The sequence below is a fragment of the Trichechus manatus genome, unplaced genomic scaffold (assembly GCF_000243295.1).
Source record: "Trichechus manatus latirostris isolate Lorelei unplaced genomic scaffold, TriManLat1.0 scaffold00225, whole genome shotgun sequence".
NCBI classification, from domain to species: Eukaryota; Metazoa; Chordata; class Mammalia; order Sirenia; family Trichechidae; genus Trichechus; species Trichechus manatus.
The window spans coordinates 1,155,683-1,167,898 of record NW_004444161.1 but is presented as its reverse complement, the minus strand read 5'-3'; the positions used below and the strand labels follow the sequence as shown (position 1 = coordinate 1,167,898).

Below are 12,216 nucleotides of genomic sequence, written 5' to 3'. Positions count from 1 at the left end.
GTACTAACTGTTTAATGAGAAACTATTTGTTCTGTAAACCTTCATCTAAAGTACAGTAGAAAAAAAATAGTTCGGCTGTTAACCAAAAGGTCAGCAGTTCAAATCCACCAGCTGCTCCTTGGAAACCCTATGGGGCAGTTCTACACTGTCCTATAGGGTCACTATGAGTCGGAATCCACTTGATGGCAATGGGTAGTCTGAGAAAAAACAAAACAAAACAAAAACAAAACTGAACCAAAGATACGTAAAGTGTATGCAATACAGTTGGCTTTGTTTATGTTTATGGTCGCCTTGTTAAATAAAATTAAATAAAATATTTTATTTAAAATTTTTTAAATATTTATTTTTTAAATAAAATCTTCACGCCAGAGCAGGTTTCATTCTACAAAGTTATTGGGGATAGAAATATTAAACCTAAGGGAAGATACTTCCTATCAACCAGCTGGCTGGGGAGCTTCCTGGTTGGGCTGAATAGAGGTGGTACAGCTATGAGAGGAATTTAGTCCAGCAGATGAAGCTTCTCCTTACAATGTTCTCCTTTCATTTTATTTTATTTTTTTTCGACATGTTCTTCTTTTCTCTAGATGCCAGTCTTACTGACAGGCCTCTGAAGCTTTGTTTCTTGCTCCCTGGCTGAAGTGAGAATTGCTTTGGTGCGGGAAACAGTCCGACACTATTCCTCAGGTCCCTCCCAACATCCCAGTGGTGCTTGTGGAAAGAGAGGAAGGAAGGGGAGAGCAAGTCAACTGTCACTGCTATTTGATAGGAAATCCTGGAGCTGCGGAGCCCCCACACGGCAGAGTATGTGTGCGTGAGCAAAAGACAGTATTTGGCGACTGTGCTGGGAATGGGCAAATGGAACCAAAGTCACAGCTGCCTTGGACCTGAAGGAAATTTCTAATGTGATATTTTGTGGGTGTGGGTGAGAAAGCAGGGGGGAAAGTACATTTCTTCTGTACTTACTACACTTACAAGATGCTGTTATTTCATAGACATTGCTATGGATTGAACCGTGTCCCCCCTAAAAGAGATGTTGAAATCGTAAACCCTGGTACTTGTGAATGCAACCTTGTTTGGAAATAGAGCCTTTGAAAATGTTACCTGTTAAATTAACATGAAGTTATACTGGAGCAGAGAAGCCCTGGTGGCGCCATGCGTAAGCACTCATCTGCAAACCGAAAGGTTGGCGGTTCAAACCCACTAGTGGGTCCGCTGGAAAAAAGACCTGGCAATCTGCTCCTGTAAAGATTACAGCTTAGGAAACCCTATGGGGCAGTTCTCTTCTGTCTTATAAGGTCGCTATGAGTCTGAATGGACTCGATGGCACACAATAACAACAATACTGGAATAGGGTGGGTCCTGACCCTCTATGATTGATATCCTCATAAAAGAGGAGGAGAGACACAAAGGAAGGATGGCTATGTGAGGATGGTGCATCTACGAGGCACGGAGCGCCTGGGGCTACCAGACGCTGATAGCAACAAGGAAGGCTCTTCCCCTAGGAACTCTGGAGACAGCATGTTCCAGCTAACATGTTGGTTTGGATTACTAGCCTCCGAACTGTGAGACATACATACCTGTTCTTATAAGCCACCTAGTTTGTGGCATTTCGTATGGCAACCCTAGGAAACAAATGCACAGATCATCTCATTTGTTCTCAAACAACGCTTTCTGTGAGGTGGATATTATTCTCCTGATCTAAAGATGGTGGAACCATGGCCTAGAAAGATTAAGTAAGTTCACAAGATTACACAGCTTACAACTCAAAATGTAGGTTAGCCCGATTGCAAGGCCAGTGCTGCTTCTAGAACACTGTGAGGCTGTGGGATAGAAGTACATGCATCCGATCAGTGGATAGGGGAGAGGCAGTGCTTAGTTGGCTCAGTGACTGATTCAGTTAATTCTGGACTGTGCTGTGGCCTTGTTCTGCTGGCTGTTTTCCCAACGCTTGCTGCTCTGCATTATATTGCAGGGTAGACGCAGAGTCGGAGGAGGAGTGGGTGGGGAGAGGGAGGTACAAACCTACTGAATCTCAGAGCATCTGAACAACTCTTTAAGGTCCTGGGCTGGGCACAGTGGGTCTTTACTAGTTTAAAATATTTAAAATAGATATACTGAACAAGATGAGTGCTTGAGAGACATAGCTGTAGGAGAGAAATCATTCTTTCTTGGAAATGGCTTGTTTACTCCCTGATTTGTGTAAGCGAGGCATTATGGACAACTCTGGGAACAGGAAGCAGGGGCAGGACACACTATTCTGAACTTGGAGTTTATCCTTACCTAGAGGAGTCGGATGGGGAGGCTTCAGCTGTACCTGTACAGTTTCATTCTTTTAAGAAATATACAGCAGTAGCTGTCTGCACTTGTTAAATCTGTGCGGTGGGTACACAGATGTTTGTTACAATATTTTTCTATTTGAAATATTTCATAATTTAAATTAAAACACTGAAAAGCAGCAGACACAATTCTACCCATGACTCAGTGGAAGGACTGTGAAGTTTCAAAGTGAGGCAGAAACGATACCTCACTAAATAAAGTGAGTTGCATTATTTAGGCCATTTGTTGTTATTGTTGTTAGGTGCCATCGAGTCAGTTCCGACTTATAGCAACGCTGTGTACAACAGAATGGAACACTGCTTGGTCCTGCACCATCCTCACATTCATTGCTATGTTTGAGCCCATTGTTACAGCCACTGTGTCAATCCATCTTGTCAAGGGTCTTCCTCCTTTTCACTGACCCTCTGTCTTTGTCATCTAGTGCTGCTATAACAGAAATACTACAAGTGGATGGCTTTAACAAAAAGAAATTTATTTCTTCACAGTAAAGTAGGCTAAAAGTCCAAATTCAGGGCATCAGGTCCAGGGGAAAGCTTTCTCTCTCTGTTGGCCTTCTCATCAATGTTCCCCTGGACTAGGAGCTTCTCCGCGCAGGGACCCTGGGTCCAAAGGATGCGCTCTGCTTCTGGCAATGCTCTCTTGGTAGTATGAGGTCCCCCTGTGTCTCTGTTCACTTCTCTCTTTTATATCTCAAGAGATTGCCTCAGGACACAATCCAATCTTGTAGATTGAGTCCTGTCTCACTAACACAACTGCCGCCCATCCTCCCTCATTAACATCATAGAGGCGGGATTTACAACATACAGGAAATTCACACAATACCGGGAATCATGGCCCAGCCAAAGTGATACACACATTTTTTGGGAGACATAATTCAATCTATGACACCCTCCAAAGTATCCCATGAAGTCCATGTTGGGGTGTTGTTGCCTCAAAGTTATTCCTCATGTATAGTATTAAAAACCACCACCACAACAACAGCAAGATACGTATATAAAATACTGCTTTAGACATATAGCCAGAGGGGAAGATAAGATTAGATAAAGTTCCAAGCACTTATCGAACAACAAAGAGTCATTAAACTCATTAAATCTATTTGGACAAGTTGCATAATACCCTACAGGATTTCATGTTTTGAAAACTATCATTCTGGGAAAGGAAATAACGTTAGGATCACATTCTACCTGTCTACCATCCTTTCTACTCTGTAAAGCATGTTTTTATACATGATCTCAATTGATTTTCACAGCTTCTCTGACAAGACATAGAAACAGAGAAGTTATGCAATTCACTTAACTTCGGAGTTGGTTAGTGACAGATCCAGGCCTTCACCCCACTCCCCAGATGCCTGGTATAAGGATTTGTTCCCACCATGTCCCGCCATCCCTGCCTCCTCTCCCCCTTGCCAAGACGTCTTGAAGTGGACCTACTTGTTCATGAGACCACGTCCTTTCTGAACCATCCTTGACACAGATGTCCAGCCTCAGCTCTGTTCCTGTGGCTCCATGCTTGCTGTCCACACACAGATTTGCTGCCACATTTCGAATCTGTGGAAAGAAGAAAAATGTTGAGCATGGGATTGCTTTTTTTTTTTGTACCCCCACCTCTTTTTTTTATCGTTAAAAATTTTTAAATTTTTTTATTGTACTTTAGATGAAGGTTTACAGAACAAATAGTTTCTCATTAAACAGTTCTTATGACAATGTTTAATAACCCCATGACATGACAACACTGCCCCTTCTCTACCTTGGGTTCCCTATTACCAGCCTTCCTGTCCCCTCCTGCCTTCTAGTCCTTGTCCCTGGACTGTTGTGCCCCATTAGTCTCATTTTGTTTATGGGGCTGCCTAATCTTTGGCTGAACGGTGAACTTCGGCAGTGACTTTGCTACTGAGCTAAAAGGGTGTTGTGGGGGCCATACTCTCAGGGTTTCTCCAATCTCTGTCAGGCAGTAAGTCTGGTCTTTTTTTGTGAGTTAGAATTTTGTTCTACATTTTTCTCCAGTTCTGTCTGGGACTCTCTGTTGTGATCCTGGTCAGAGCAGTCAGTGGTGGTAGCTGGGCACCATTTAGTTGTACTAGACGCAGACTGGTGGAGGCCGTAGTAGTTGTGGTCTATTAGTCCTTTGGACTAATCTTTTCCTTGTATCTTGTTTTCTTCATTCTCCCTTGTTCCAGGAGGGGTGAGACCAGTGGAGTATCTTAGATGGTTGCTCACAGGCTTTTAAGACCCCAGAGACTACTCACCAAGGTAGAATGTAGAACATTTTCTTTATAAACTATGTTATCCCAGTTGAGCTAGATGTTTCCCGAGACCATGGTCTCCACAGCCCTCCGCCCAGCAACTCAGTCCCTCAGGGAGTTTGGATGTGTCTGTGGAGCTTCCATGACCTTTCCTTTGTACCCCCACCTCTTGACAATCCTGGTATCAATTAGGTAATAAATACATTTTTTACATGACTATCGAATGCTGTATTGAACTTGTATGCAACTTACGGAGAAGAAGCGGGGAATTAAATATGGCAGGTTCTAGTCCATCACCTGTCTGTCAGTTTCTCGTACTGTGGTAGTTTGCGTGCTGCTGTGATTCTGGAAGCAATGCCACTGGTATTTCAAATACCAGCAGGGTCACCTATGATGGACAAGTTTCCATGCAGCTTCCAGACTAACACAGACTAGGAAGAAAGGTCTGGCAATTTACTTCCAAAAATTAGCCAATGAAGACCTTATGGATCCCAACAGAAGATTGTCTGCTATAGAGCTGGAAGTTGCAAGCATACCAAGGATCGTGAAGGTGACACAGGACCGGGCAATGTTTCCTTCTGTTATACACAAGGTCACCATGCTTCGGAGTTGATTTGATAGTAGCTAACAACAACATAACAAATCTACACGTACAAACATGAGATGGTTAAGTAGTAAAACTACAATTGGCTGCAGCAAACGAATGCGTGTTGATATGACGAAGAGAGTAGCCAAGAGTTCGTAAGATGAGAGACTTTTCTTTTTTCAGAGAGTTAACTTCTTCCTGCTGCAAAGCATCTTTTACCATTATCACCTTAGCTGGGGGGGAGATTTAGTAAGAGGCATGTGATGCAAGAGAAGTATGTGTTGGGGTGAATCACTTAGCATTGCATAGTTCTCTTTAGGACACGATAACCTTATATTCTTGTTTGCCTGGGAGGATCTTGGTCTACCCTTGTGGTCCTGGTTTAGCATTTCTCTTGGATAAGTTAAATGTCATCCTAGAGAAGTAGGAAAATACAAAAAACAGTACAATTGTTGTAACACTATCCTACTCAAAATTCTGTACTTAAAGCTTGAACTTTGAAAAATTGCAGAGAGAGAAAATGCCTGAAGTTGCTGTTGTTAGGTGCCGTTGACTCTGACTCATAGGTGCTGTTCTGACTCATAGCAACCCTATGCACCACAGAACGAAACACTGCCTGGTCCTGTGCCATGCTCGCTATTGTTGTTATGTTTGAGCCCATTGCTGCAGCCACTGTGCCAATCCATCTCGTTGAGGGTCTTCCTCGTTTTCACTGATCCTGTACTTTACCAAGCATGATGTCCTTCTCCAGGGACTGATCCCTCCTGACAACATGTCCAAAGTATGTGAGATGTAGTCTCGCCATCCTTACTTCTAAGGAGCATTCTGGTTGTACTTCTTCCAAGAGAGAAAATGCCTGATAATTCTCTACAATTATTATATTAGCCTTGATATAAGGCACCGAATAGTTAGAGTGGGAAATAGGTAGGCTATAAAAATGATCAGCCGCAGAGGCCACAACAGAAGCAAGGTAGGGAAGGAGATGTGTCCCTTTGTCATTGCTATGGAAAGAGTTCACCAATTCTCCTGTTAGTGTCAGACACACACCATGTAATAGAGTTGAATATTCTTTGTCGTTTGTTACTTAGGTTTGCACGCTTAGGTAAGATGTTTAGTAAACTACATATCTCAGTTGATTCTTTTTCTGACTTTATATACTCCTGGACTATAATACAGCTAGTCCCCAATTTACGACGTATTCGATTTATGATGAATCGCACTTACGATGTCCAGATTTTTTTATACGTCTAACCATTAGCAATATGGACTACATACAATGTTGCAGCATGTTAATTTGCTGATGTTATCATTCTCCAATGTTCATTCGCAGATGTTCAACGTTAAGATTTACTGTTCAAACACTGCCATGGCCTGGTCTACAATGAAGTCTTTGTTGGTGTCGGTGTGAGTCCTGATGGATAGAAAGTTGAGCAGTGTTCAACTCTAATGGCACACCACAATTGAACTGCGTACATGCCCGACAGCCATTACGATTCCGATTTCATTGTTATGACACTGACATCAACAAAGATCAGATTTAAGAAGATACTGATAATGAAAGGCAATACTAAAGCAAACTAAAAAAAAAAAGAAGTATTTGACTTAGGTTAGAACTGACTTATGATAGAGTCACTGAAATGGAACCCTATCTTAAGTCGGGGACTACTTGTACTCCCTTCAGGTATTGTTAAGAGCAGAAAGAAGAACAGCATGACTCCAGCTGACAATTTTGGTCAAGGTTCTTTTGCCTGGAATGAATAGATAAGGTGAGGTGTACCTTCCCATCAGAAAAATGCCTGAACTGGGCCTATTTCGATTGAGACGGGGCAATGGGGCAAAGAGAAGATTGTCATGAAATATACTAGTATGGGAGTCCCTGAGTGGTGCAAATAGTTAACGCTTTCAGCTGCTAAACAAAAGGTTAGTGGTTTGAGTCCACCCGAAGGTGCCTGAAAAGAAGGCCTGGCATCCTACTTCTGAAAAAGCAGCCATTGAAAATGCTATGGAGCACAGTTCTATTCTAACACACACGGCAAGTTCCCCCTAGTTGGGGTTGGCTCGAGAGCAACTGGTTACTGGATCATGGAAGGAATGGATGACGGTGGGATGGGGATGGTGGTGAAGGGAGCTACTTCATAGTTCATCTCCTTTTGGGATAGAGGTTGATATAATGCCATCCTGCAGAGAATCAATGTGGCGGATACCAATTTCCTTGTTTAGGAAATTTGGCAACAGGTTGGGATCATCTCTACTATTGGATCTCTATTTCAGGATCTCTGTTTCCAAAGCTAGGAGAATGTGAAATGATATAGGATACAGGGCAATAGTTCTTAACCTGAGTATCCTACAGACCTCTGTGCAAATCCAAGGGAAGCTATGGACACTCTTGCAAAAGCAAGCAAACAAAAACAAACAGAGCCACAAGTGAATACACACAAGGAGCTTTGTATGCACTTGCCTGGAGCTCATAAATTCCAGCTTAGAAACTGGAATTAGGGAAAGTGCTTGCATCTCGTCTCTTGCAAACCCACTGCATTCCTCCTCTTCGCAGCCTGGGAGACTCTGGAAAAGTTTGGAGTGAACTTGGCTGGTTCTGGAGAACGTTCTGAGAAAAGTTCCCCGATTTCACTCTCATAGCTTTGACCTTTTCTCCACCTTTCCTAAAACAATGTACCAGAGAGGAATTGTACTCTGGAATTGGGGAAGCCAAGTTTAAAATATGCCTGTTAAATTCACTCCTCCATGTGTGATAGAGTATTTCTGGGGAAATAGAAACAACCTGAAGGTTAAAGGTAGATTTTGCTCTCTGCCTTGAGCCCGGCACACTCCATAAAGCTCCCGTTTGGTCTTCTCATCGGAGTCCAGTGTGTGGATTTTCTACAGTTGTCTGTGACCTTTGAGCCACCTGACAGAACTCTGGGCAGGACTTTCTTCTCATTTTTGGGCCATTTAACTCAAGACCCAGGCTTGTTAGAGAACAAGTATCAATTTATACCAAAGACGTTTTCAGGGCACTGTTGCACCCGATACTTGAGTCTAGGAGCTTTGACCCACAATCAGGGAAGAGAAGTGGCTGCTTATATTGGAGCCCCGATGGCGCAGTGGTGAAGAGCTTGGCTACTAACCACAAGGTCGCCAGCTCAAATCTGCCAGCCACTCCTTAGAAACTCTGTTGGGGGCAGTTCTACTCTGTCCTATAGGGTCGCCATGAGTCAGAAGTGACTTGACAGCAATGGGTTATAGGCTTATAGGAGTCCCTGGGTAGTGCAAAGAGTTAACGTGCTCAGCTGCTATCCTAAGGGTTGGTGGTCCAAGTCTACCCATAGGTACCTGAGAAGAAAGTCCTGGCGATCTACTTCTGAAAAATCAGCTACTGAAAACCCTACGAAGCACAGTTCTACTCTGACACACATGGGGTCACCATGAGTCAGAATTGACTCGATAGCAACTGCTATAGGTTAACGGCCACCTTGGCCACCGAGGGAGAAGTTTGCCTGCCTCTGTCAGCTGGCATCCATGCTTACTCACTGGGGCAGCTCTGCTTTTGGAAAAGGAGGATGTGGGGAAGAAGAAAACATAAACAAGGCAGGACAGTGAGTGGCAAACTTGCCAAATCAGCCTGTGGGTAGACACCAAAGTCTGTTAGAGAGCCTCGTTTCATTTTTAAACGCTGTGAACTCCAGAGGGCTCTGGCCCGATAGAGACTATCATTTTCTGAAGTTTCGAATTTTCTAAATTCTCACTCAAATGACATCTGTGTAGACAATGGAATAAGCTGCTTTGGAAGCCAAATTTCAAGTTTCAAAGGCGTAATTGCCTACATCTGTGTAAATTCCAGGAAATAGTTGTGTCAGAGAGGAAATGCTGTGAGTTCAATATAGGATAAGATAGGCACCTGGATACAAGATTAATACCAGGCTATTCGCTCTTGCTTCTTTCCTTCCTTCTCTTTGTATTCCTAACCCTTCAGAACATAGACATATCCTCTTATCTTGCTCATAAATGCAACACCATCAAGATAAACAGGTGAGTAAACTTCCAATAGAAATGATACTAGTACTTGCTCATTCACTTAATAGTGTTTTTAGAAATACAGACGAGGAAAGTTACAAATGATTTATAATTCTTCAACATAGATTCTGTACCTGTGGCTGACGGTAAAATAATTCATACACGTATTCACACTCCAAATCTAAGGCACAGAATATTGAATACATCTAAGACAAAATAGATAATTTTCATCCTTTTTATCCTTTGATGTTCAGCTTCGGGGTTTGGCATCATTCAAACTGTGTCAAGGAATCTTGAGAGATGCTGAACAGGATTAGAAAGTAAGGTGGTGCTTGAATAGGAACCAGTGGGAAGGAGGAGGAAAAGGGGAAAGGGTGCTATTATGTATGATGGGATTACAGAGGTCATCTCCTTTTGGGCAAGCATTAGGATAACGTTTGACAGAGAGACTAAAGGATTTCCTTAGGTATGCAAGAGAACTCAGGCTCAGCAGCAGTAACATTATTTTGTTCCCCCCAACCCCCACCCCAGGAAGCTTTTCTAAAAGAATAGCAACCTTATAAAACAGAGTAGAACTGCCTCATAGGGTTTCCAAGGAGCAGCTGGTGGATTCGAACTGCCCACCTTTTGGTTAGCAGCCTGAACTCTTAACCACCATGCCACTAGGGCCCCATTACAAGTGTAAAGGAGTGTGGTATAACTGTTAATGTGCCTAGTAGAAGTGGGATAGATAATTCAATTAGTTGTTAAAGACAGACTGTTGTTGTTAGTGGTTCTGACTCATGGTGATCCCGTGCACAACAGAATGAAACATTGTCTGGTTCTACACCACCTTCAGGGAACCTTGGTGGTGCATAACCATGGTGTCTTTTAAGTAAAAAGTAGAGGGTTTATTACTGATCTGACAAATATGTATAGAGTACCTGTATGACCCAGGCACTGTGGTAGATACTGAGCATACAATTAAAAAGAAAAATTGGCCCTTTTCTTTTTTCAGTTTATGTTCTAGTGAGGACATTAGGCAGAACATGAGTGGAAGAAAGGCTTGAGACTCCCAGTACTTCTGTTCATGAATTTTCAATATGGTAAAAGGAATCAAGATGCTCTCCTTTTATGGACTGTGGGTGATTTTAGAATGCACGTTTCTGTGCAAAGCTGGAAATAAAGAAGACACTAATATAATATGGAGAGGGAACAGAGTGGAGATCAAGCAGGCCTGGGTTCTGTTCACTGGTTGAATAGTTTTGAAGTGAGTTTCCCTATAACTTTATCCATGTAATCCTTTTTATAACTCAGTTTTTCCATTTATACAGAGTTTATATTTAAGGAGTGCTTCTGACTGAAAGGCACTTCGTGACATACTGATGGAAATTCAAAGACTAAGAGCAAGTGGCTTCCTTTCTCAAGGAGACCACAATCTACTTGAGAAGACATCACTTTGAAAGCATCTTGTTAAGAGATTGCTAAATGCTAAGTGAAGACTAAGGAGGAAGAGATCAATTCTGAGTGAGACGTCTTGGAACACTTGAGAAGGGCTCTGGAGGATGAGTAGAGTGGAATCTAGGGAGTAAAGTGACAGAGGACATTGTAGCCTTAGGGATTAGAAATGAAGACAGATACAGAGGTTAGACAGTGCAAGGAGTTTTTTAGGGAATGCCAAATAATTTGTTGTGGTTCAATGTCAAGTTAGTAAAATGAGGATAATCGTGCCTCAGAGGGTCATTGTGAAGATTAAGCTAACACATGAAAGTGTCCATTGTGAGTGTTCAGTAAACATTAGCTACTATTTATTTATTTTTAGGAAGCGATATAATGTTAAGAGCACAGATTCTGGAGGTAGACCACATGGATTTAGAGTTTGACTTCACCATTGACTAGCTGAGTGACATTAGTCAAGCTACTTGACTTTCCTTTGCCTCAGTTTCCTCTTCTGGAAAATGAATATAATAATAATACCTCAGAATTTTTTTGTGATTATTAAATGAAATTATACATATAAGATGGTTTTATTAGTATCTGGCCCATATTAAGTGCTCAATAAATGTTAGCTCTTCCTCCACCTCCTTCTCCTCCTTCTCTTCTTTTGCTTCTTCTTGGATGTAGTGAGAAATGAGACTGGAAGGTAGATTGGTGTCGTATCGTGAAGGGTTTTGAATGTCAAGATGAGGAAGTTAGACTTTGTTCCATTGGCAAAGAGGCTTTTATGTTTTTGAGAAGAAAAACTTGTTTTAGACAGTACATTCTGGTGATAATGGGAAAGACAGATGTAGACTTAAGCAATTGTAAGCATGGAGACCAGTTCTAATTGTTGATGAGAATCTGAACTATGGGAGTGGTGGTGGTAGGATATAGCCAAGGAATGTATATGTTCAAAAGAAGAGTTGTATTAAAGAGACATTTTTTCTGAGAGGATTTACAGGTCTTGATAACTGTTTGAACATGGATAATGAAGAAGACTTGCTGAGTTTCAGGTGTCTTTGTGACATCTATGGATAGACAACCACAAGTCTGGAGTTTGGAAGACAGATCGGGGAAGAGATGTAGATTTGGGAATTATCTGCTGTGTCAGTCATTAATACAATGCCTCTCAACTCCAAATATACCTTTCTTTGACTTTTTTAAATCTTTGTGATACTTTGAAATGATTGAACAAACTCCTGCTTGCAATGAATTCTTCATCACAGTCACCTTCACCTGCATGTGTAGCTTTGAAATCATTGAAGGTTTTGAGACTTTTCTTGCACTAAAACCTAAAAACCAAACCTGTTGTTGTTGAGATGATTCCGACTCATAGCGACCCTATAGGACAGAGTAGAACAGCACCATAGGGTTTCCATGGAGGGGTTGGTGGATTTGAGCTGCCAACCTTTTTGTTAGCAGCCAAGCTCTTAACCACAGTGCCACCAGGGCTCCTTCTTGCACTAAAGTAAGGCTAAATAAGAACTGTATGCACCTGTTCTGACTGACATACAAATCTGACTTAAAGACCCACTTAGGCACTGATCTCCTTCATAACTCAGGGACTGCTTGTACTACAATT

General features: G+C 42.1%; 1 protein-coding gene across 1 annotated transcript in view; it reads right to left on the bottom strand.

The window, feature by feature from the left end:
- The window catches only part of GALNTL6 (polypeptide N-acetylgalactosaminyltransferase like 6), a 944,054-nt gene that overhangs the window by 28,312 nt on the left and 903,526 nt on the right, over window positions 1–12,216 (bottom strand). The window contains exon 9 of the mRNA XM_004388960.1: window positions 3,768–3,884. Within this exon, the coding sequence (XP_004389017.1) occupies window positions 3,768–3,884 (117 nt within the window). The remainder of the gene's footprint in view (window positions 1–3,767; window positions 3,885–12,216) is intronic.